Below are 24,005 nucleotides of genomic sequence, written 5' to 3'. Positions count from 1 at the left end.
CAGTGAAGGTTGATAAATGTATCCGTAATTAGAGTATGATGATAAATCTGATGAGTTTTAAAGATAAATATGCTATCTAAATACCTATCTACCTATTTAAAATAAGAAATACCTGTCATAAAAGAACTTGACAGGAGAAAAACAGGGTACAGGCTCTGGCGTCCACCATATTCTGTCCATTCATTAACAAAAAATAAATAAATAAAGAGGAGCAAGAAAATGGAGCAAGAGAATGGGCATATGACCTATATATATGTATATACCAAGGCTATCTGCTAAGATAGAACGCCACGGAAGAGAAGCTATCCATTCCCATTCAACATTGCCTTCTCCTGAATATGGGGCAACCACGCTGTAGCACGCAAGCTGAGAGATGAATAGAATACGAACGAACTAAGGGGGATAGAGAAACTGGGAAAGAAAATGATGAAAACAAAAGTCCATAGGTAGGTAGAACAAAAAAGAGTGTGGACGAAGATGATGTCGCCTATCAAGGGGTTGAAGGTGTAAAAACCCAGTAGCTGGCTGAACTGGTGGAGGAGACGAAATAAAGAAAGAAACTGTAGAAAATAGAAAACGATCCTACGTATTCAGCCAGACACTGCCTTAAAAGGAAATGGATGATTAAGATATTGATATCTATTTTGTCTCTCTTCCCCCCAACATATCCCGTCCCATTCATACTCCCGTCCTTCATATCAGGTCCTTCTCTTTCTTCCGCCAGTTTTACTATGACCCTTTAACCGGATAGCAGAAAGATATATCATTCATTAATTCATTAACCTCACCGGGTTCTGCAGCTTCCCTTTGTCCATATATGGACGCAGGGCCTAGGTGGGTGTCCAGCATCGTATACCGGGGGCCTCCTGAGTCAACTGGCTGCTACAAAGCACCCACAGAACAATACCAGAGCATACCAACTGCGCCCATCAGAACACATCCATACATCCAGCAAGGTATCCGTTTGCTCTCCGTATGCGCACGTACGTCATGTCATCACTTACAGATATTTCTCAAAAAAATATCGCAAGAAAATCCGAGTCCAAGCTCTTTCCGCCCAACCACATGGGTTGGCATAATACTTCATAAAGGAAGTGTAAGAGAAAATATATGAGAGAAAAAGAATAAATCATGTGTGTTTTCTTCTGCGAACGCTTCATCATGAGTATATAAGAATGAAACCGAGAAAAATATACCTGAAAGCAGGGAATAACATAACGGATGAGAATAAGACCTCAAGAAAGAGAACAAGAGCTTAAGAAATAGAGATTAGAGAGTCAAAGTTAAACAAGGAGATGGTGGAGAGTTAGTAAAACGAAAATAGGGATCCCTTGAAAATATGCATTGGAGAGAAATAAAGTATATAGAGTTTTGGGGGAAACGATGATATAAACTGCTTCTTCTTAGGAATATGTTGAATGAAAAGGGATATAAATGTGTTATCATATTATTCATTGCCGTCGGGAAGGACGCTTTTCTTTTAATAAAATTGACTGGCCATTCTCTTGTCTCATAAGATATGATAAAAATATAATTGACATATTGGTGCTAGATATATCAGAGTTGATATGCTGTTTGGAGTTTTCTGGAAACGGGAGGGGGTAGAGAGGCCATAAACGAGCTGAAGTCCGGGATTAGGTCTTTATAGCCTTGAAGAACCTGTAAAATTGGGTGTGCGTGTTAGACCACTCTAGGATACTAGGAGGGTAGGGGTATAATCTACGAAAGGAAATTGGAAGTTCCTTACCTGCTGGAAAGATTGTTGCAAGTCCTGAAAGTGGGGCTGATTCAACGATTTATGTGGAAATACCGCAATTGCATGGAAATAATCCGAAAGACAGCTTTCCATAGCCTTTGGGTTTGCCCGGACGACTTGATTGAACCCAATGAACGAACTCGCCTTCTCGCGGGTGAAGTCGATTTTCGCCATTGATCGAAGGAACATATCCGCAAACTCTCTCAAGTGCGGGGCAAGCTGCTCAGCGCATCCAATTCCCAGACGGCCCAATGCCATCGCGGCATTCTCGTTAACAGAATCGGGGACTTCCTCATTGCTCACGATTGTGGTGAGGGCTTGATAGAGGTTTTCCAAGAACGGGACCATACCGGCTTTGCTAACGGCAGCAATCTCGCCAGCGGCCCAGCAAGCATTGTTAATCACACGAAGGCCGTTCTCAGACTCATCGTCCCGTATTAAGTTGAGATCAAGTTGTTTGATTAGGATGGGCATTACTGTAGGAAGGACGGGTTCGAGAGTAGGGAAAATATTGATCGCACAATCCCCAAGGAGGGCATAAGATGATATCCGCACTTCCCAATTGGGGTCTTCAAGACAGAACCGGAGAAGCTCGAAAAATGGGGGCTGTGATGTGGTCACTAGTTCTGAGCTTTTCTGGGGATCAATAGCCTGGATAATCGAACCAAGCATGTCTAAACTTGTTACTAGGAAATCTTTATCTGGTTCCTCACCCGTATTGTGAGTAACAGCCGTAAGATAATCCTGGATATTGGTGTATATAAGTTTAATGCACCTAGCGAATATCGGCGGAGCGAAGGGCGAGAAAGCATCGCCATATGCAGCAGCCACGTAGCCCAAGCACTCTAATAAGGGGAAAAGCTCTCTGGACTGGTCGGATAATTTGTTCCATCGTCGGATAAGCGCAGGCATGAGAATCTCCACCAGTTCTGGCTTCGCTAGCTCAGACATAACACTTTCAGCCAAAGTCTGCACACAGTCATAAAGCACGTACATGTTACGATCCTTGTACTTTTCGAAACAAAGAACGAACTGTCGTAATATTGGTTGGCAATAGGGCAGAAGGTTTGCGTCTGATTTCGTTTCTAAACTCGTGAAGGCTGATGCCGCAGCCTCTTGGACTTTTTTATTATTGTCCAGCATCCTGTGCAGAATCCCTTCCATCATCGGCTCGAAATACTGTGCCTTCTTGGTCGCATCAAGGTGCGCAGCCCACTCTGAATATCTTCCGAGGCACCAGCAAGTGATTTTCCTGACGATTGGTTCGGGATCGGAAAGGAGAGATATGAGGTAAGGAACAAGCTCTGGTAAATGAGGTGTAACGGTATCCATACAACCATCTGCAATAGCACCGAGCGCTAGAACAGCAGCTTCTCGGTTTGTCCACTGAGCATGTCGCAGGTTATCTTTGAGGTATGGCAATATTATTTCGAATACAGGCTGATGATATACATTGGCGAAAACATCAAGCGCGGCCGCCGAGCATTTACGTAATGTCCATTCCGCTTCGGGGTCATCGTCCCCAAACTCGTCCAGGTCATCTTCAATTTCTCCCTCACTCAAATCATCATCATCGTCGGCGACCGTTTTATCCACAGCATCACCGTTGGACTTGCCATCACCACTGGAGAACTGTAACCGTGAACCTTTAGATTTGGCGAATTGAGGCTTCAGATCTTCTACCTTATCCTCGGTTTCTGCGTCATCATCTTCTCCGGCTAAAAGTATCGCGTCGTCTTCATCATATATCATGCTGCGGAGAAGAACTGGTATAATTTTACCCAAGTACGGCACCAAGGGTTCTTGTAACTTTTTCTGTTCCCCAACGGCCAGCCAAAACTCTGCTGCATCCAAAGCCAATTCCGGGTCCTCAGGATCATGCTGCTGCATGAGTACATAATCCACTAGCCCCGCGATATGGGGAACGAGTTTATCTGGGGCAATATCCACTAACTGAACAAAGGATTGGCATACTGTCCTCCGAACATCGGTATTTGGGTCGCTGGCAAGTTGGAATACATGCTCAAGGAAGGTGTCCAACGAGCCAATTAAAATATCCGGCCTTTGAGAAAGGAACATGTGGATTGTTGATAAAGCGCTAGCGCGGATTTTTGGGCTCGGATTTGATGTGCATTGCATTAGCCTTGGGAGAATAATATTTAACGGTCTCTGGCCCTGGAAATCTTTGTCCAACAGCTTTCTATTATCCTCGCAGACCTTCGCAAGAGCTGACATGGCTGCCTCCTGGGTTAAAATTGGCACGGACCCCGAAGCATTCGAGACAAGGGAAAGGAGTTCGTCTAGTAAAGTCGGCCATGCGAGAAGACCACCTCGTGCGACGATCTCAGCAATTATGGAGCCTGCCGAATTGCGAATCTGTGGTGAAGGATCTTGAAGGACTGACAGCGCGGCGGAGCGAATATATGCCAGACTCTCCGACGTAACAGTTCCATATGCGACTTTAAGTTTAGTTTTTAGGTTCAATGAGGCTGCGACCCGAACGATATTATAAGTATCATTATCGAAACCGATATGAGGAGGGGGTTGGGGGGTGCTGAACAGGTAGGTAAGATAATTGGCAAAATCTGGGGACGTGGTAGCTTGCACCAGCATCTGCCAAATAATAGCTGTCAGCTAAGGACTTCCTTAAACGGAGGCAAAATGTTCTTGTAGCGCCCAATAGCTCTTTACTATATAGCGGCGCACCATTTGTGGCAGGGGGCGAGTAATTAAGAGCCCGAGGGGAAAGAGGCAGTTTGGAGAGATACCTGTTCAGCATGTTTTCGGACAGAGCTATCGCTTCCGTTCAATGAATCATTTAGAAATCCAGCCAATTGCCTCAATGGCTGATCCTGCGGTTGCCATGCCATGGTGATAGATATTCGTAGGGATATAGGTGACACCCAAGGGGGAAGTGGTGCGGAGGGCTGATATAGATTCAAATATCACCGAACGACGAAATCCACGAGAAGGTTCGGGCAGGGCGCCTCTGTCGCCAATACAGAAGATTCCGAATCACAGCGCGACTCTGTGCTTTGGGTTTCCGGGGGGTATTTAAATGTTCGTTGATGGGGGATGCGATTGACTTCTGAAGCAAGGAGATATTAGTGGGATGGCGGGGTGTGGAGATAGAGGTGGGAAACCTGCAAAGGGGTTAGGGTTAGAACGATGCATGCACCAACCTCAAAGATCACAGACTTGGTTTACTGTAGAAAAGTCCCGCAACCCGGACAGAAAGTAGAGGCGAAAGCGCGGGCAGGGTTGTCTGCAAGCGGTGGGATTTTTGCGCGAGTGGTGGTGATGGCACGGTTGAGGGTTGGCGGTTGGTGGGAATGTCCCGAAGCGGCTAGTGCGGCGGTGGCGGTCGGCAGAATACTGGGCTTGGCATAACGGCCCCTCTTCACAACATCCAACATCCAACGAGACAAATGAACAAGCAACGTCTATTCTGTGCTTTATTTCCGTTTCAAGCATGTAGTTTAGACAACAGAAGAGAGGAAACCACCCTGTTGATGACGTTCATTGCCCCAGAAGTGCAGGCGCCTATAAATTTACCAAGTTATATACCGTACCGCCGCTAATCCCTGGGAGTTAATCAGGCTCTTCGCCCTTTTGTCCTTGTTGCCGTTGCTTCAGGTACCAATACATATCATATCAATCACCTCCGCTGCAAATGCTACTAGCGGGATTAGCCACGTCATTTGCGTCCTCGTGAATCATTTCCCGTTAAGGACCATTTCCCTCACTTTACACAAAAACAACGGGCTCGTGGGGAGGGTCTGGGAACGAGAAAGCGAACAAGAGATGCTTTCAAACTCGATATCAGTCTAGTGCTCGAAAATATGAATGGGATCGTTGATCAAATGTAGTATTCGGGTTGCTCCCAGGTGATGTGAAACTACTCGTATGTATATATACATTGCTGGGAAAAGGGCGAGAAAGGTCAATCGTTTGTCTTACCTAGCGAATAGAACTCCGTACGCGTCATCCATGTATGTACTGTACATGTACGTAACTACATTACAATACACTTGGCCCCCAAAAATACTGCGACCTTGAGATGGATCAAGCTAGACGCTGATTAAGCTTTCAGCCCATGCCCCGGTGTGTTATTCTATTTCCCTTCTAGAACATGCTTTTCAGACGATCGTCGGCTGCCACAGAAAGTGGTCCCAATTGCCGATGAACTCTGATTTGGTGATCCCAAGGCCGACATGTAGTCATAGGAGCCCAAGGTCCCTAATATTAACTTCTAGCTTTGCTGAAAGTGGATCACGCTTTTAGGTGGCCAATTGAGCCTGATCATGCGTTTAAAGGTGGGTTTGTACAGATAAACCAGGTGTCATTTCCATCTCGAACTCGAGCTTCTTAATTTCCATGAAACCTACCTTCGCTTAAAACCTCAAGTTTCAGCCCTTACGGGCTCGTGGGAAGTCGAGTCACGACGAGTTACCGTTCCCGGTTGGTGGTGGTTGTGGTAAATATAAAACCACTACACACAATTAATACCCACCGGACAAGGCGTTCACCTCCTTCATAGGCAGATTGCACGGAAACATTCTGGCAGCCTGGACCGATATGGTGGGGGATGTGGTACCAGTGAAAAAGACAGTTCCACGTCGTCAATATTTTGACGACAAGCAAGATCGATAACCCCCTGGAATTTCATAATATGAAACTGAGTTTATTATTTATGATCCGATGTTCTTCCACGGTGTAGTGTATGATGTGTATGTGTATGTTTATGAAGGGAAGCCGAAACAATTCTCACCTGGGTATCAACCTGTGTGATGCAACGCAAGCAACCAGCGGCAAGCAAAAAATGCTCAAAGTAGGACAAGATTAGCTACAACGAAATAAAAACGAAAACGAAATGGGGAATCTCCCCCCCTAACACCTTATCGTTCCACTTCCAACCTAGGAGGAGAGACAAAAAGCCGAAGACAAAGTCCCCCGAATATTCTCAAGCCCACACTAACTTCTTAATATCAAACATCAAATGCTCCAAATACCCAGTCCGTTTTTTCGCATCAGCCACAGAAATGATCTCCACCTCCTCAACCATCGAATGTCTGTCAACGTGTCTTGAACCACCAGTGCTGGCAGCACCACTTTTATCTGACGCGCCCCGCATAACAGTGCGCTCAATCTCTTCACAGAGAGCACGCGCAGCGTCCCTTTCGCTAACCTGCACATTGTCAAGGGCGTTTCTGGCGGTCATGTTGGTCTGGGGGAGGATCTTGAACGCCATGAAGCGCGAGACGGGGCGTTTACTGCCACTCTCGCCTGGTTTGAACAGAGAGGAGATGTCCCAATCCGGACCTGTGGTTGAGGTCGAGGTCGAAGTCGAAGTATTGTTAGGGGGAGGTTCTGAGGAGGAGGAGGATTGTGATATCTGATCCAAGAGGCTTTGGAGGGAGTGCGTGTTTACGCGCATTGTATTTGTCGCGGCCGGTTGGTAAGTTACTACGACTCCGACATTGTGTTTGGGTTCCATTTGGACATCAGTGAGGGTCGAGGTGATGTAAGTGCCGTAATTGATGCTGGTGATGGAGCGAAGGTCGACGCGCTCGAAGGAAGTAACTTTGTCCGTATCCCAGTTGAAACGGCAGCAGTAGACGGCAGCATTTGTTAGCAAAAGAACGGACTGTTCGAATGGTAATGAGCGTAATGTATTGGGCTCGTGGGGACTGGAAACTGTCCAGCCTCCCACGAGCTCCTCGGATTCATCGCTGATCACGATTTGGCAGCTGGTGTCGATGGCGTGCTGCCGTACCTTCTCGAGAGAAATCCCCGGATCAGCAGACATGAGGTTCATCTCGAACTCGTCGAAAACACGGGTAGTAACAATGCCGAGAAGGTAGTCGATACAAGCCTGGGAGAAGTAATCATTGACTATATTGTTGAAGTAGCGCGATAGGGTTAGTCCGAGGTCATTGAGCGCTCCGCGAACATCTCGTTTTCTTGTTCTGGTATAATCGCCTTTAAGGGCAGCCGTTGAGGAGTACTGTTTCGAGATGGCATCCCCGTTGTCCGCCCACAGCACGTTGAACCACTGCGTAGATGTGCTATTCCGTAGGTCGATAGAGTATCCTTCGCTTTCGAGCTGCTTCTCTAATGCTCGTTGTCCAAACGCACATTGTGCAACACCAGTACGGTCCAGACAGTCCATACAATTTGTCCTGACGATGCCAGACTGGCTTTTCAACACAGTATTGTCCTGTATGACAGAATTGCCAAAACGATCTAGTGTTCCCGAGATTGAATCAACTAGGCGCTGGACGTTCTCGAACTTCATTCCCCGGCATTCCGCATGGAAGTCAAACCAGTCGAATCCAATTTTAGCAGAGTCCGCATTGTCGCGGTTATTATAAGTGTCCACGAAACTTTGGTATGTCTCCCCAATTTTAACTTCAACACCATGCTTATCTAGGAGGCAGATGGCTTGAATTTCGCCATACCGCCTGCTAAGGTCACGGAAGTGCCGAGCGAACGACACTTGATTTGTTTCGATGGAGTGGCGAAGCACAGGTACGGGTTTGAAGTAATAAGGAGACTGGGAAAAATAAAGAGGCATTGACCCGCGAATCTGGAGAAGAGAATACACCTTGTCTGAGCGGTTCCACGACGGCCTAGATAAGATTTGCTCCGTCTCAACGGAGTTTGCGACATTGCCTTCGTCGTCTATTCCTCGTCGAAGATATCGAAGTCCCGGGCGTTTAACGGACCGACGTGAAATTAAAGTGAGAAGAAATTTGCCGCGTTCGTCTTCATTTTCTGTAGTAGGTGTATCCGGTGTATTGGTAGCTATTTCCACTTCTGGGGTAATCGTGGCGCCTTGAGCGACTGGAGATTTCGTGGACTTCGTGACAGTGAATTCCTTCTGTCCAACAAACCCCTGTATCAGCGGAAGGACCAGTGAATGATGCCCGCTTTCAATAAAAGGGGTCATCAAATATCTATTCCAGAAATACTACAGTCAAATTAGTGGAGCTCGAAAAGTAGGGACGAAGGGAAAAGGTTCCATACTACGGGATCCGCCATTCTATGTAACGGCACTGGCGTGATTTGAGGGTCATGGACACCAAATTTCCGAGTGATGTCGTAATCATACGAAAAATAAAAACTGCGCGAACTGAAAAATAGCTTCGTATACCGTAGAAACTTCGGCATTAGTTCGTACGTTGCCGTTCCGGCTACTGGAGTGTCTATTTCTTGCGGAGCAGAAGAAGCTTTCTGCCCGGTAGAGGAGAGGTCGTCGAGCTCTAGAACTTCGTGTTTATAATCCCCGCTCTTTCTTCCTTTGACGGACCCTTCTGCTGCAGGATCGATTACCCCTTCAAATCCACTTCCATCGGGCCGGTTATTCTCTCCCGGCCATCCATTTTTCGAAAACCAACGGGACGTGAACCTCCCATACCGTCCTCGCTTTTCAATGACGTCTTCAGCAATAGTGCTTCCTTTCCTACCCCTACTGCCCAACGGCGGGTATATTTCCCGGTCTATTGAATCCGGGGCTTCTAGCTCTATATCGTCGCTACTGCGGCCAGTGGACGGGTCGGTCTCGCTCTCCGAAAACTGGGCTTCGACATCATCGTTCGCATCTTTATCCCTTTTGGAAGCTACCTGGGCTTGTGCCTGATTGATCGCTTTGGTCGCCTCAGCTTGAGAGGAAAGAGGAATGATAGCTACACCTGTAATGGCAAAAATAGGTTTTCCAAGGATCTGAGCCACCTGCTGTCGCTGGGTAATGGATATTAAGAAGGAGAATGACGCGAGTGAGAGAAGGCCTATCAGGTTAGAGGAAAACTGTCAGGTTCCAAGAGGTCAACGGTATCCAGATTGAGATTACACACCAATTACCCCGTGAGACTCTAAGCAAGCGTCATCAGCGCTCGAGGTAGAGGGCGGGGAGTATATACGGCGAGTTTTGTATTCAATCTGGAGCGCAGTGGATGGGTTGCTCGAAGCACCGCGCTGTGTTGATGGGCAAGACTGAAGAATAAGCCCATCCACAGCAGCAAAAATCCACAATTTTCTGGCCAACCCCGGCATTGCCTTGTCTTATTACTATAGCAAGGTCGGAATCCGACTATTCTTTGCTGCATCAGGTAAGTTCTGATAGCCGCCGTTATCAGCCCGACTTCGAAGTCAATTGCAGGAAGATTCGATTAGGGTTTAGTCGAACCATCTGATATGACGGATGAGGGGGTACACTAGTTCGAAATAGGTAACGTAACTATAGCGTAATATAGTTATAGTTAACTAAGCCTGTGGTAAGAAGCTTATCTGATCTGATGCATACGGATTAACTAACTAATAACACCTTCACTTGCCAACTCCGCTTGAATCTTCAGAAACACTTACAGGATGCCTCAATATCACTCGCGACAGCCTACTATTCATTCTCACTACGAGACCACTCCTCGACAAGCTAATTTGCGGGCATGGATTTCTCGGAGCCCCGGTTGCTCTGTAAATCACGGAGTCAAAGCGCACAGCAGAGAGAGAGGTTCAGGCTATGAAAGATATAATAGCCCTACCCGGCCTTATTGTACCTTACCATGGTTCTTGGTCCTCGGGAAATTTTGACGGCGGTTACCTGCAATCGTGTTCTTGTATCGTGCTGCCATTTAATGTTGTCTATCAAAGCCCCATTCCGACTCGCAGGCTCAAATTAGTTTTGGAAATTCGCGAACGGAGTAACGTGAACGGCGATTTTCGGCGTGTCTGATAGGCCTCTGAAGGGCAAAGAAACGAAACGCTTTCAGCCAGTTGCCCTGCTGGATCAAAGCCGGGCTGTAACGACCTGTCGGTGGCACTTTCGGCCCGATGCAAGAAAAAATTCCACCAGGGATATAAGCCTTGTTTTTCCGCAACGCCTGAGAGCAAAGTTTTACATTCACAAGAGACCCGAGAGAGGTAAAAGCCACAAAAATACAAAAAAGTAAAGCCGAACGCGGGGATCGAACCCGCAGCCTTGCGGTTTATCAATTGGGTTGGATATTCGAATATTTGGTTCGAAAAGTCTAAACTCATATTAAGAGCCGCACGCTCTACCGATTGAGCTAGCTCGGCGTATTTGTGGGATACTGGGATACTGGGCAAATCCCGAACTGAAATTCCAAATCGTAAAATCTAGATGTAATTAAGTTTTCATTATCCATGGCTCGTTCCCGCTCATCCAAATATCACATTTGGCAAGCTGACTTTGTATTGTTACGATTTGGTTGACTTCACCGTTGGGAGAATCGGGAATAGCACATCTTGATGCTATCATCGCTTGTGGAAGTGGTGTCAGAACAATGCTATTCAAATGAACGTCCACCGCACATTCTTCAGTGTGATTCTGCCTCCCCACGCCCTTCTCTCTCCCCTTTCCCCCAGACACTCCCCACACTCACTGCATCGCACTTCAAAAACACAGGTCACATTTTGTCCAAGTAGCCTGTCTATGAGGAGGCCTGCTAGCTACCAAGCCCCCGTCATTTTGAACGTCGCACCACCGATGATGTCAGAGACTGCGACCTCAGTACCCCAGTCTCGAGAGAACGAGTTGCGGAGTTCAGCTGCAACTAACGAATCTGCACCGAAATCTTGTATAGGCTTGTTGAAATCTAGTGTCTTCAACAGGAATTGCTAACACTATGGAGAGCTTTGTGGCTAGCGCAGTCGAAACGATTGCAGATGACATGTGGTTGAGTATACGGCGTATTATGACTTCTGGATGAGTAGAAGGAAACGTCTCCAATCGCCTGACCGTCCCCGCTACGGGCAACATTCGTTAGTCGATGGAATGCGGGCCCGCAATCAAACTCAGATCCATTATGATAGAGAAAGTCTGTGGTGGCAGGAGTGTTACAAACTACCCGGCCCTGTTGATATATTCGCGTATAATATGTGGTCGTCTCTCTTGTTTCATTCAAGGTGCACATGTTAGTGCTCCCTGTTTATAGTAGTCAATTTGGATGTAGCCATGCGAGTGCACTTATCGTGATTGCAGCTATGAAGGCTGAACTTGAACCATTCACCCTCATCGGTGAACTTCTGATAGATTTCATGTAAAACCGAGTTTCGATACGATCGGAGCTTGTTGGAATATTTAATTCTGCCTGAAATACGACGTCCCTAACGTTATAGCCGGTCACCGTACAATTCGGGTCTGCAATTTGCTTCGCAGCCTCAATTGCCATCACTAGAATACCCCTCCGGGGTATATAATTCTTCCGTTGATCTAAAAATTCAGTACTGCTTGTTCCATAAATATTCAGAAGACAACGGGATGTTCTCACATACCTTATGATCCTCGACCCATGGAAGTTCTGATATCTTGATTATATATTATATTCCGCAACATCGGGTTTAACGGGTTCTAGTCGGGCACGGGAGTCCCGAGATAACGCCCATGTTGCCGTAATCGGTGTCCCGTGCTACTCGCTCTAGACTCGTGCCAGTACTTCTGTGAATATGTGAAGGGGTAACTAGGCAAATCTACCAGCACTTGCAGTTCACTTGATATGTCTCCATCCTTTGAGTGGTTGTTGATTGACAGCAGGTTGAGCGTATAGCCTGAGCAATGAAGGCAGCCCAAGGCTTCTTCTACTGTAGATGCTATTGTCGAAGTGTTATGTCTAAGAAGAGAAATGTATCCAATATCGGCTTGCCGCCCAATTGACTTCAGAATATCCCGAATTGGCCCTTGAAGCGTCGAATGTGGCCCGGTTTCAATGATCCCAGAAATACTAATAATTTTTCCATGGTTTCCGTCCAGTTTGTTGGCTTTTGGCTTGGCCGGCCGCATACTTGAGCAAGATTGGAAGAAAAATTGACTGGGGATACCACATTACTCTTCCAATATTCGCTGTGAATGACATCCTCTGCGTGAACACGACGAGCAGTAACTGAAGATATCATGACCGGATTTGATGAACCTCCCTCCCCAAATTCCAAGTCTTGAATAGCTTTTGAGGTAATCTTCTGCGATAACATTCATCTGGGGGGAGTGGTATGTCACTGGGACACGCAACTTTCGCACAAATATTCTATCTTTATCCAATATTGATTCCAGAAAGTCAACCTGCGCTTCCAATCCGGAAACCGCTGTGTTTGTCGTACTGTTTATACATGCAGCAACAACCTCTAACTTCTCGAATTGGCTGCGACTTTCTCGAAGTATGGTGAGAGTTGGGCTGCGGAAAGGCCAACTGACATCATCGTGTGAGTGTCTCTACTCGAAGTGGAAGAGAGAACGCCACGATAATAAGCTAGCTTCCATGCCGACCGACGTGAGATGAAATGGACAGTGTATGCAGCCGCGATCTCCCCGGATGAGTGGCCAACTACAACGGATGGAAAAATACCGAAACTTGCGAGGGGGTCGATCAAAGCAATTTGCAGTGCAGTACACAGGCCCTGGCTATACTCTGGCTCGTTAACCCTAGATTCATCCTCAGGTTTAAGAAATTCATCTGCGAACGCAAGTAAGTACGCGAGGGATGCAGGGTGGGAAGGGCCATACTAACTTAACAGAGACCAAGGACACCCGATATTGCGCAGGTACTCATTAGCATCTTGGAGACTACGCTTAAATACTGGATAATATAACAATTCCCTTCCCATAGCGTACAATTGCGACCCTTGGCCACTGAAGACAAACCCCAGATACGATTTCGGAGTCGATAACCTTGGTTTCGACATTGAAGTTTCTAGACTGATATTTCGAAGAGAATCAGCAACAACGAATGATTTCCATGGTACAAGGCTTCGTCGAGTCCCCAAGGTGTAGGCGACATTATCAAGATAAGATTTCTTTCCCTGCTCAAGAGAGAGTTGATGGAGATACTGAGAATATGACAACGCAATCCTAGATATCCCTTCTTTATCAGAAGATGACCAAACAAGTAGTCTGGGCTGTAATCTGGGGTAAATGGATTCGTTTGTCTCCAATCCGTCGGCGAGTCCTCCGTCAGGGTCTTCGCTGCCTCCGGAAAACCCAGAAACACCACCCAGTTTTGTAGCAGAGTTATAACAATGGCTTAAGGAAGCTTTCCAACGTCGAGCTATATCCTCCGGTAATGGAGGCTTCTCAACGGTAGAGTGCTTTCCAGTGAGGTTATTCAAACGTAGATGATTGTATGCATCTTCGATCACGACGTGGCAATCGGATCCGCCAAAACCAAATTAACTGAGCGATGCTCGACGAAGGCCGTCCGATGGCCACGGCACTCCAGTTTGCGGAACCTGTCGACAATAACTATGAAATGTATAGCGAAAGATTCACTTACAGCAATGTTCAAGTAGTCAGCGTCAATTTTAGGATTCAGACGCTCAAAATTAGCACTAGGAGAGACTATTCCCCTCTCAAGTGCTAATTTCGCTTTCCCCAAGCCCGTGAGCCGACTAGTTCCTTCAAGTGGCCTATATTTGATTTCACAGAACCACTACAAATATAGTTAGCATTTCACTTGGAGAAAATTATCTTTCGTGAAATGGAAACTTGTTGTGGTGAAGTCTCAACGATCAATGTGAAAGCTGCCAATCAGACTTTAAACAGGCAAGCAGAGATTCTCAGTCGGCTCTTCTGAAATAACTCTTGCAGGCAAAATACAAGACTTTAGGACGGTAAATTGTATTGGAGCTCCCGACACAATAGCTGTCGAAGATGATATAAATTGCAAGAGAGGAAAAAATCCAAGTGATATAATTGTCAAATTTACGCTTCAACTTTTCACACAAGTTGTCGTCGGGTATATTCTTGACCCCAAGAATAGCAAACACTAGCCAACTGCGTCTGAGGCCAAACACTTTTAAGCCTCTGGCAGTGTCATGTCTCCCACAGAGTTCAAGATCCATATATTCCACTCGTGCAATAACACCCATGGTTGGGTTGTTGGGTGGTTGGGATGTAGAAAATATCATACTGTAGACCAGCCCGAGTGATGGTCTCTGGACACAGCATATACTGAGATTGGACTAGATGTCTTTTGCTCATCAATGTTTCTGAAGAAGAACAGCGTACAGGGTATGCGTGGACTCTGCACATGTTCTGAGTCAATTGGTGCTGTACAAAATTATGCAGTTGGCGATTTGATGGTTGATGCTGACTAACTTTGCACTAGCACGGAGCCTCCAGTCTCGGCATCCATCGGGATCTTTTTTAACGTGTTCCATCTCAAAGAGCCATTTTTTTGAAGTCTGCTGTCTGGGACAAACCAACACATCTCACTGAGCACAAATACTATACCTAGTTATATCTTACCGGTGAAGAAAGAGAAAGAGCTTGTCCCCTGACACAAATGTAGGAATGTGGATCAATATGAATTTACATTGTGTCAATCTCCCCTTCAAGCATTGTTGCAAACATGTATGTACATATCTGTGCTCTCATGTACATGTACAAGGGAGATGTCACTAGGAACGTTGAAATGCAAGCTACGGAGCTTGGTCTCTTGTCTTGCGATGAAGTCAATTGTATTGGCTCCACCTGCCCAAAACTCAAAGCAGCCCGAGCGGCTGTTATTGCTTGGATCTCTGGTCAAAAGCCCCTCTACTTATACAGCCAACACAAGAAAAGCGCTTGAAAATTTGCCCCAGCCTGCATCCTCCTGGCGATCGGAACAGCTACATGCTGCAAAGGAAACTCATACTAGTCCCATGCTTCTGTATAAGTTTCCGCCTCCGTCGGGCTCATTCTGACATGCCGAGATGGCCACGTCCCTTTTCTCAAGTCCATCAGATGTGATAAGACAAATATTTATATTCCTTTTGATCCAAAACAAACTGGTTTCCCCCTTCATTCCCTGAGAATCGACTACTGCCCTTTGTGACTTTTCATCTCCAAATATACATCCTTCTACAGACGTTCGAACAACTCGGTCGCGGTTGAGCGCGTAGAATAGCACTGTTTTGCTTTGAGTCGGATACATCACGCGGTTTCTGTGCCTTCATGGTGCTGGCACGAATAGCCAGGCGATAGCTCCATTGCCACGATGTGATTCTAGCTAAAAATGTGTTTCTACGTCCTCTTGACTCGTTATGCCATTGCTAATACTTGAGCTGTGTCTAGATATTCAGAATCCAGACAGGTAAAGTAATCACTTGATCATACTTGACCTTGCCCAGCTGACAATCTCTCTTCAACTTCATATGCAGCCGCCATACGATATGAATTAGGCGGTGATCACGAGTATCACTTTGTTGAGAGATGTCTGCCATGGCCAATTGCCCCAGGTACGTATGTGCGTTAATCCAGCGAAACCTTCATATGCGCAGGTGTGATTTGAACAACCCAGCCTCTAGAGATCACATCTCTCGTCACGTCGAAGGAGGATACCTTCGCTCACTACAATCCCAACTCGCCAGAAATCATCCTTAAAGCCCTTGACAATTTAGGCAAATACATCGAAGATGAAGGCCCTTTCGACGGCGTCATAGGCTTTTCTCAAGGCGCTATGCTCGCTACATCCTATGGCATCCACAAATATCAGGAAGACCCAGTGAATTAACGCATCAATCCCATTCTCAAATGCAATATGTTACTATCGGCGCGCTACCTCTTTCATGGCAAGATCTCCTTAGAGGGGAGGTTCACTACGTCACCACTACACGGAGTGAGGACCCAGTTCATGTCCCAACTGCGATTATCTAGGGCCAGGAAGACACGTATCTACAAAATTTCGACGCTATTATTCTAGAGTTACGTCGGTCTCCGTATGTGGTTACATACAAGCATAGCGGTGGCCATGAGGTCCCAAGCTCCACCTCTATGGAGGCGTTGGCTGAGACAGTGAAGATGATCAAACGGGCGATCAATATGGCGCGCAAACAGCACGTAACTTCGATCTAGGAAGAAAATTGATACGTGGTAAATTTGATTGATTAATTGGCTCCATGAATTGTCGTTTCGGCTCCCAAAGCAAGGAAGGGAGCATGGAGGTGAAGGGACGTTGTCACAGCAGGACATGGCACACATGTAATTCGGAAAACTGTCTTACCTTTTTAAATAAAACCGTTCTACGTGAGCTGGCTACTTTGCAAGGACATGCACCCTTCAAACCCCATATCAATAATTGACTCCGAGCTGCGAAACGAGCACCGCATTTCGGTATCAGAACGTCCACTTACCTGCTCGGATCCCGGCATCCATCGGATCTCTGTCGAGGAGCAGCTCTGATTTCAATCGGGCTAGTTGGCCATGAAAGTTACGTCACTCACGCCATCAACGCCTGCTGACCTTGGAGATACCTAGGTAGTAGGATAGTTTTATAGTTCCGATGTTACCAAGTCTTATATCCCCAACTTGCTTACGCTTCCTCTTTAAGTACCATATGTATATTTGTAAATTGATCCACGAAAAGCCGAATGGTGGAGGTTGTACCACAACATCAATGACTTATTGGCTACATTACATGACTTCCTCAATTTACTCTCTCCGCATCCTCATCCCCTCTTGATCTAGAGTGATTCAGATCTAAACACCTCATCACTGTTACCTTGAGAGAGACGTGATAACACATGATGTTTCTCGCCACTTGATGTGCATGCATGTATGTGTATTTGTGGGTAGATCAAATAATTTGCTGGTGCAGTAGTCTCAAATCGAGTGGATCTAACCTACTTGTATATAGATCTAACAAATCGGATACGTGTATATTTGTATATGAGTGTGTGCAAAAGTAAACGCTAATAAGAAACGAGTATGTGACCTTGAGTCAAATCTGACAGATTAGGGTCATATATAATGGATGTATGTACAGTATTAGTGTTACTACGAGAATCAAAAATAGTACAGCTATTTACAATATACCGGTGGATAATAGATCTAGAGATCGGCTCAGATGGAAGGGAAATATTTACAATGGAGAAAGGGCGGTAAGTTGAAAGAGGCGCTCGAGCAACAAGGGAGAGGAAGGTTGAAAAAGATGGCTCCATCATAACGGCCGCGACGTCATCGTCGCCGGTTTATGTTTGGTTCCTTTATGATTGTACCTATTTGGATTTTCCATGTTCATACCTAGGTAGGTAATTCCGTGTTTCTTTCCTTTCACATTCAACCCAACCAAGATGGTCGTTTCGTGAAAAAGAACGTAAACTAAGAACGAAACAAGGACCACAAGCAAAGGATAATGTGAAGCTGCGAAAGGAACAAGAGAGAAATGTAATAAACGGAGAAAAAGAAGACGTATATGTCAAGTAGAAGAACCCCCTCACAAAAATGCAAGTAAAGGAGACAGGAAAAAAAGGAGTAACAGCATCAAAACCACGAACGCCATAATACTCCAGCTTTCTACAATGCATGAGGACAGATATAAGTGCGGGAGAGATTCGTTACCTAGCCTGAACCCAACAAACATAGCCCTGACCGAACCCTAGCCTAACCCAGATGAACAAATATGTCCCCCCAAACTCGACCGATTGGCAACAAAAAGGGAAAATGAAAGGAAATATAGTTCCGCATCATAGAACGATGTTGATGTTTGATTGTTTGAACCCACTCCGGCCTGTACAACCATGATAAGGGAAGGAGGGAGAGGGGGCGAGAAAATGGATCGTCACAAATAGAGGTGTATTTTTCGTGATCGTTTCCATTATGTCATAGGCAAAAAAACCTTATATACCCGAGGGAGGTTGAGGAAAAAAAGGTAGGTTTGATTTTAGTTTTGGTTAAACAGGCAGAATACGTCGGGGAAACTAGGAAGCAAGGTAGGGTGGAAAAAAGCGTGGATGATCCTCAGGAATTTTTTGTTTCATGACTCAGGAACCTTCGACGAGGTTGGTGGGAGCGCGGAGCCGTTCCGTTTCTGCGTCGAGTGCTCTTGATGATCGTCATCACTCTCTTCCGTAAGATCTTGTAGGCCGAAAGCGCCTGTTTCGACATCATAAGAACGCATGAGCCCTTCACGGTCACTAGGACCTCCGTAATAATCAAGACTCGACGAGCTCCGTCGATGTCGGTCCATACTCCTTCGATTCTGCAATGACAGGCGGGTCTGAATAGATGCAATTCCATCGGTGGGGACGCCATCGTCTTCGCCGCGTTTTCCAGCTAGTGAAAGGCCATCGGGATCAGTCCTGGATAAGTTCAGGAGGTAAACCCCGGAAAAGATAACCAGGAAGCCGCAGAGAAGTGAAATAGTGTTGACTGGATCAGTCGTGTTAAAGCCGTGGAAAAGAATGAACGAGGCACATAGCGTTGCGGTCGTAAAAGTGACATAATATAGAGGATTCACACTGCCGAGGAAAATTAGCATATGTGTATTAATAAGGAAGAATAAGCTTCCCAAACTCACATCGAGGTTGAAAATTGGCTTAATGCTTTATTGAAGTAGTTCATCTGTGTCAAAATGCAGCATACAACAACAATGGCAAAGGCGTACGTAGATGGGTGCGAGAACTGGTTGTGACCAGCTAGGGTAAGTTTCAGCGCGATTCCGAATGCCTTGACAGACATAACAGAAACTGAGCCGACGGTCGAGCAAATTGAGATGTAGATGAGAGGGTTTTTCTTCCCATATTTCGGGGCCACCCTATATATCATAACTGTTGAAAATATGGCAACTACTACACAGTAAAGAAGGAAGCCTACGTCGATACTTAGCGTCGCCGAACAATTTGTTTTGGCACGGAAAACACTCACCTGGTTGAATAGCGTACTCTAAAATCTCATCCACCGTTTCGATTTCTTCATCTGGTGGTGCATGGAGAACGATAATGACGGAGCCAAGTAATGACATTGCACAGCCCAGTTTTCCAAGTATTCCCAATCGCTCTCCCAGAAAATATGCCCCTAGCACAGCACTGAACGAAGTTAGTATACTAGAACGCTACGGACCACAACCAGGGCTTCATACCCTATAAGAACGCTGAGGGCCCCCAAAGGCGTCACTAGAATCGCAGGCGCAAAGGCGTATGCTGCAAAATTCGCAATTTCTCCGAGAACCACTAATTTTCTTCCAGCGTCAGCACGATATTGATGATTGGTGATGTAACCGTGTGAAAAAGAAGATGCATACACGTTATTATCCCCCCCCACCATATCGGACTCTTTAAGTATGAAAACCCATCTCCCTCAAAGCCATGTCTACTAGAAGCGTCCATTAGGCCCTACAATACATAATGTCAGATCGAAAACGGAAGAATTTGAGCGCATTTAGTTCTTCCAAATGTGCGGGTGGAGATTAGGCTGGTGATAACGGACCTTTTTAGTGATTACAAAACTGCAGCCTACACAGCAACAATTGTGAGTACAGGGTTTCACCACTCGCAGGGGCGAAAACCACTGGAACGAATGTGTACTTACCAATAGCCATGGTAGACACAATGGCAAGTGCCAATCCGATATATCTACACGCACGGAACAGAATGTTAGCCCTGGCAATCCCTCTTACGATCAACCGACGCTTATCACGGCGAGGGAATAGGAGACTGACTTGTCTGAAACCATGATGATAAATATCTGGAGCTAATCGCTCCCGCCGCTCTAAGAACCTCAATGTTAACGCCAATAAACAACCCAGGCAAATACAGCTGTGTGAACCACAGCTCGATGCGAAAATGTGGAAATGTATATCGATCGATTGACTTCCAAGCCCTCTAAAGACCGTACAGAAATCGAGCCAGCAATTTTCTGCGGGATTTGTGACGATTGGATGTCGATTGGTTTACGGGGGGTTTATATACAAAAAGTATACTATGGTTTTAAGGGTGTTGATAGACAGAAACGAGCGGCGGGATTCCCCCAGGGAACGTAAACGGATCGCACGATGGCCGCCCAAATGGAAAGGCGAGATGGGACGTCCGGACGAGTGCGTGTTAGGATGTGATCAGACGAAAGATTAAGGAGGGGTGGACGGTGAGGGAGGCCATGCAGCAGTGTGCTCAAGATGTTGATGAGGAGGGGTCTTGTCGATGAGGGAAGGGAGGATGGAGACAGGTCGCAACCCGACAGAACAAAACTGGCGCACAGTGCGTGACGTGCAGGAGCGGACGAAAGGTAGATAAGGGGCCAGTGGCTTCTCGGCGGGGGAGTTAAAGCCTGAGCGTTCGTGAACGAGAAAACGTTTGATATTATTAAGGCCAGGGTGGATGTTTCAGGAACAAGGCGCTAATCCCGCCTGGCCCCAAGCTGCGCCGCGTCATACGTAGGTGACCGCTTATGTAAGACGCCTAGATTTCTACCTTCGATCTACCGCACTAAGCGCCATCCTCGGCATCGGCAAGCAAACGATGTTATAGGAAAGCTGTTCGTAGCTTCATCTATGGACCATGGGCGGATTGGGCTTCGATAAAAGCGTGCGAAGGCGATTGAATTTCCATAATGATGCGATATGCATACATACCACTTTACCTCAGGCCAGGGAGAATTAACGAAAAGTACCAAACACTCGCGCCAAGATTCCGGGCCAAGCACATTCAATGCTGAGCTGACTCGGGATTCTTTTCAAGCTTGAAGACCTAACCACAGTGAGGCAAGATAGGGGTGCTTCGCGCACTTGGCCAGTAGTAACTAACCCCCTGGTATGTACGGAATACAGTACCCGCACTGCGCATAGTTAACCCCGATTTAAACGCATACCTTTCCTTGGATTGAGGTTAATGCACGTGGTCTTCTGGCTTGTTCGCTCTCAAACTGTGGAAAGAAAGGAAAAAAAAAAAAAAAAAAAAAAAAAACTCCCTGATCCTGAGGACCCTATGCCGCTGAGATCCCCTACACTGGGTCTGTTAGTGTGCAGCATAGCCACACATGAAAGGAATCCTACCAACATACGCTACGTAATCACTAAAAGGCCGCGCTACTACTCGGGAAGCACATGGCAGCGGAATATAACACCTATGGAACTAGTAATAATTCGCACACATCCAAATATTCCTAAAGTCAATGTCGAGACAACTAGGGGATACATCAAAAGTGCCAGGATTTAATGGAGCCGCACCGCTTCCACAAGTACGCGGCAAGATGGCCCACCTGCATAAGAATTGCACGCCCCGAGATCGACCACAAGCCAGGTAATCTGTACATAGGACACATAGCACCAGTTCAGTAAGGAATCAATTTCGTCTTCCATTCTAGAGATCCCTTCTATTCCATACCATTTTGTGAACTCAAATCATAGAATGAAGGATAGAACAAGGGACAACTGAGGAAGTTGTGCATGAAACCCGCCAGTTAAATTGAAAAGTAAGATAGAAGAGTTAACAAAACCATAAACGGAATAGAAAAGCGCCGCAGAAAGCATGAAACAACAAAGAGAGATGTAGAAATCAATATTCTAAAGGTGTTGGAAGAAAATTACAACCGCCAGCAAATTCAATTATTCGACAACATATCTATCAGCAAATTCATTTATTCGACAACGTACCCATCCGCAATCGTTTTGAAGTCCTTTGAGAAATTCACCGTCTGCCCATCCATCTCCAAAAGCGACACTGTCTGAACATCAACATCCACAAATGGAGTTTCTTTCTGGAAGCGGACAGTCATGGGGAAGAATTCATTCTCATCACTGTTGGGGTCTTCAGACTCGAACTCGAAACTGCCTGAGGGATTTGAGTCATCAATGGTGCCAATGTTCCAGTCTAGGCTATCTCCAGTTACTTCGTAAATCGCGTCAAAATTCGTCACAGTGGGTTCAACAGTGCCAAAGGGTATTGTTACAACGACGTCTCGCAATGGGTCTGAACCATTAAGCTCATACTCAACGGTCACTGTGCTTGATTGAGAACCTCTGTTTACCCAAACTGTAAATGTAACTGGAAGGACATCTGTATTGTCTGTGCCAGTGACACGCCATCGCAAGACTCCAATTGAAATGTTGTGAGGGAAACTCTTCGAAGTGTCACGGAGTTGAATCACTTTGGAGTTTGTGAACAGGGCCCTGTCAACATTGGGATGCGTACGGAAAACAGCCCCATGTGTAGGGTTGGCTGTCAAAGCAAGTTTCACTTTCGAAAATGTGTCATCCGTGATACGCAGTTGAAGATCGCCCTTTATCTCCCACGACTTCACTGCACCATCACGGGAGAGTTTGGCGGAAACGGACTCAGCCACAGTAACATGGATAGGCTCGCGGTCTGCGGAAAGAGAGGCGCGGGACTGGGCCACATTATCTGAAATGCCAGGTGCTGTAGCGGGAGAAACCAACGGAGTCTCCTCAGATTCAGGGCCGAGGTCTCCTCGGACTTTCTCATAGATGTCTGTTGCTTTAGATTTCTTTCCAAGCTGCATTCCCTTGCCCCTAACAGCCATTGGCCTATAACTGCGTTAGTGGGGTAGACAAAGTGAGCTGGTCGCGTGAGGATTATGGGTCTAAACTTACTTAGCAAAAGTCTTCTTTTTCTCCGCCTCATAGGAGTCGAACGTTTCTGTAGGTGTTGCCCGAGTCGGCTGAGTATACACTGGGTATGATGGGGCTCGCGGGACCATGCCACGACCACTGCGGGCGGCTTCTTTGCGCTGCATTTCCAATTGTTTTGCCTTGCGTTTTCGCTCCTCGCTTGCTTCAAGTTCCTTGTTCTGCGGAGGAGTTAGAGATTTATGTGATCAAATCACTATTATTACACTAGTTCTATCACATACCCTTTCAATTATTTCCTGCACTCTCTCCTCATGACTTTCCATTTCGAGGAATGTCCTTATTTGTGACAAAGAGAGGTTTTCCCGGTAACCCAAAGTAACAAGCTCATCGAACGCGCTAAGTAGCTCGAATGCATTCCGTAATATCTCTTGCTCATCGAGACTTTTGCAAATGCTTGTGACAACCTGAGCGAAAATGTGCAAACTGTCTATATCTTGGAGGATATTAGACTGCTTGTTTGTGATAAGGACGATGTATAGCTCGTCCAATGGCTGGTAGACAAATCGGACATTATCTTGCTCGACGATGGTGTGCTGCGTGCCGGAGTCTGCGAGCTTTGGGAATGATGCCAATAGCGCTTCTATCCGGGAGCGGGCAATTTCACGGAACTGGCGTGAGAGCACCGCTTTGCCCCCTCTGGTACATATCGACGCTGCGAGGACGACCTGGTTTCCGCGGTTCGGAGTCAGTGAAGGGATAACTGTTTCGCCATCTGTCAATCAAACCTACCATCTTCTCAAGGCATATATATATATAAGTGCAAACGGACGAGATGAAGTGGGAAAGTATTCTACTAGTAATAGTGGTGGATAGGGACGGTGCGTCGTGGTATGAGCCGGCTCCAAAAGGATTGTTGTCTTCTTAACGCTGGTATGATGGAAGGCTAGGTGGTCCGT

The 24,005-nt window shown here is 46.3% G+C and overlaps 6 protein-coding genes and 1 non-coding gene across 8 annotated transcripts; 1 reads left to right on the top strand and 6 right to left on the bottom strand.

Moving 5' to 3' along the window:
- Nucleotides 1–23: 23 nt before the first annotated feature.
- On the bottom strand, nucleotides 24–6,280 carry BDBG_07532. 2 transcript variants are annotated; one of them, XM_002622084.2, is made up of 4 exons: nucleotides 4,939–6,211; nucleotides 4,525–4,844; nucleotides 1,748–4,369; nucleotides 24–1,659 (listed from the first exon to the last, which is right to left on the bottom strand). In XM_002622084.2, exons 2-4 carry the CDS (start codon nucleotides 4,624–4,626, stop codon nucleotides 1,558–1,560), a joined length of 2,826 nt encoding a protein of 941 aa, XP_002622130.1. In that variant the 5' UTR covers nucleotides 4,627–4,844; nucleotides 4,939–6,211; the 3' UTR covers nucleotides 24–1,557. The 2 variants fall into 2 exon arrangements, with proteins under 2 accessions (XP_002622130.1, XP_031580229.1); XM_031723129.1 differs by having other exon boundaries at nucleotides 29–1,659; nucleotides 4,525–4,899; nucleotides 4,955–6,280.
- A 126-nt stretch (nucleotides 6,281–6,406) lies between these two features.
- On the bottom strand, nucleotides 6,407–9,899 carry BDBG_07531 (SacI domain-containing protein). Its single transcript, XM_002622083.2, has 3 exons — nucleotides 9,613–9,899; nucleotides 8,786–9,546; nucleotides 6,407–8,729 (listed from the first exon to the last, which is right to left on the bottom strand). The coding sequence occupies exons 1-3, from the start codon at nucleotides 9,809–9,811 to the stop codon at nucleotides 6,720–6,722; spliced, it is 2,970 nt and encodes a 989-aa protein (XP_002622129.1). The 5' UTR covers nucleotides 9,812–9,899; the 3' UTR covers nucleotides 6,407–6,719.
- Nucleotides 9,900–10,707: 808 nt separating this feature from the next.
- On the bottom strand, nucleotides 10,708–10,834 carry BDBG_17628. The gene has a single exon. It is a non-coding gene; the product is annotated as a tRNA-Lys (tRNA).
- Nucleotides 10,743–14,635, bottom strand: BDBG_07530 (polyketide synthase; the record flags this gene model as incomplete). Its single annotated transcript, XM_031723128.1, has 7 exons — nucleotides 10,743–11,990; nucleotides 12,053–12,498; nucleotides 12,604–12,856; nucleotides 12,901–13,224; nucleotides 13,279–13,855; nucleotides 14,041–14,173; nucleotides 14,490–14,635. The coding sequence occupies 6 exons, from the start codon at nucleotides 14,633–14,635 to the stop codon at nucleotides 12,129–12,131; spliced, it is 1,803 nt and encodes a 600-aa protein (XP_031580228.1). The 3' UTR covers nucleotides 10,743–11,990; nucleotides 12,053–12,128.
- Nucleotides 14,636–15,968: 1,333 nt separating this feature from the next.
- On the top strand, nucleotides 15,969–16,601 carry BDBG_07529 (uncharacterized protein; the record flags this gene model as incomplete). Its single annotated transcript, XM_031723127.1, has 3 exons — nucleotides 15,969–15,989; nucleotides 16,048–16,251; nucleotides 16,404–16,601. 3 exons carry the CDS (start codon nucleotides 15,969–15,971, stop codon nucleotides 16,599–16,601), a joined length of 423 nt encoding a protein of 140 aa, XP_031580227.1.
- Nucleotides 16,602–17,184: 583 nt separating this feature from the next.
- BDBG_07528 (DUF803 domain membrane protein) lies at nucleotides 17,185–21,376 on the bottom strand. The gene is made up of 8 exons (XM_031723126.1): nucleotides 20,185–21,376; nucleotides 20,055–20,098; nucleotides 19,953–19,978; nucleotides 19,768–19,858; nucleotides 19,606–19,696; nucleotides 19,392–19,552; nucleotides 19,045–19,336; nucleotides 17,185–18,985 (listed from the first exon to the last, which is right to left on the bottom strand). The coding sequence occupies exons 1-8, from the start codon at nucleotides 20,196–20,198 to the stop codon at nucleotides 18,502–18,504; spliced, it is 1,203 nt and encodes a 400-aa protein (XP_031580226.1). The 5' UTR covers nucleotides 20,199–21,376; the 3' UTR covers nucleotides 17,185–18,501.
- A 48-nt stretch (nucleotides 21,377–21,424) lies between these two features.
- Nucleotides 21,425–23,998, bottom strand: BDBG_07527 (coatomer subunit delta). Its single transcript, XM_002622079.2, has 4 exons — nucleotides 23,839–23,998; nucleotides 23,331–23,774; nucleotides 23,071–23,267; nucleotides 21,425–23,004 (listed from the first exon to the last, which is right to left on the bottom strand). The coding sequence occupies exons 1-4, from the start codon at nucleotides 23,839–23,841 to the stop codon at nucleotides 22,098–22,100; spliced, it is 1,551 nt and encodes a 516-aa protein (XP_002622125.1). The 5' UTR covers nucleotides 23,842–23,998; the 3' UTR covers nucleotides 21,425–22,097.
- Between the last annotated feature and the right edge of the window lie 7 nt (nucleotides 23,999–24,005).

Source organism: Blastomyces gilchristii, assembly GCF_000003855.2.
Source record: "Blastomyces gilchristii SLH14081 genomic scaffold supercont1.19, whole genome shotgun sequence".
Taxonomy (NCBI): domain Eukaryota; kingdom Fungi; phylum Ascomycota; class Eurotiomycetes; order Onygenales; family Ajellomycetaceae; genus Blastomyces; species Blastomyces gilchristii.
Note: the sequence above shows the minus strand (reverse complement) of the source record. Positions and strands in the feature narration are given on the sequence as shown.

Excerpts from the sequence above, each read along its gene's own strand:
- BDBG_07532 (XM_031723129.1), bottom strand. The coding sequence starts at position 4,626 with ATGGCATGGCAACCGCAGGATCAGCCATTGAGGCAATTGGCTGGATTT. Across the intron at positions 4,370-4,524 it reads TCCGAAAACATGCTGAACAG|ATGCTGGTGCAAGCTACCAC; the intron begins GTATCTCTCCAA and ends ATTATTTGGCAG. Across the intron at positions 1,660-1,747 it reads TGCAACAATCTTTCCAGCAG|GTTCTTCAAGGCTATAAAGA; the intron begins GTAAGGAACTTC and ends CCAATTTTACAG.
- BDBG_07531 (XM_002622083.2), bottom strand. The coding sequence starts at position 9,811 with ATGCCGGGGTTGGCCAGAAAATTGTGGATTTTTGCTGCTGTGGATGGG. Across the intron at positions 9,547-9,612 it reads AGAGTCTCACGGGGTAATTG|GCCTTCTCTCACTCGCGTCA; the intron begins GTGTGTAATCTC and ends CTAACCTGATAG. Across the intron at positions 8,730-8,785 it reads ATAGAATGGCGGATCCCGTA|TATTTCTGGAATAGATATTT; the intron begins GTATGGAACCTT and ends ATTTGACTGTAG.
- BDBG_07528 (XM_031723126.1), bottom strand. Across the intron at positions 19,859-19,952 it reads GTTTTGTAATCACTAAAAAG|GGCCTAATGGACGCTTCTAG; the intron begins GTCCGTTATCAC and ends TATGTATTGTAG. Across the intron at positions 19,553-19,605 it reads GCCCTCAGCGTTCTTATAGG|TGCTGTGCTAGGGGCATATT; the intron begins GTATGAAGCCCT and ends AACTTCGTTCAG.
- BDBG_07527 (XM_002622079.2), bottom strand. Across the intron at positions 23,268-23,330 it reads TGCAGGAAATAATTGAAAGG|AACAAGGAACTTGAAGCAAG; the intron begins GTATGTGATAGA and ends ACTCCTCCGCAG. Across the intron at positions 23,005-23,070 it reads AAAAAGAAGACTTTTGCTAA|GCCAATGGCTGTTAGGGGCA; the intron begins GTAAGTTTAGAC and ends ACGCAGTTATAG.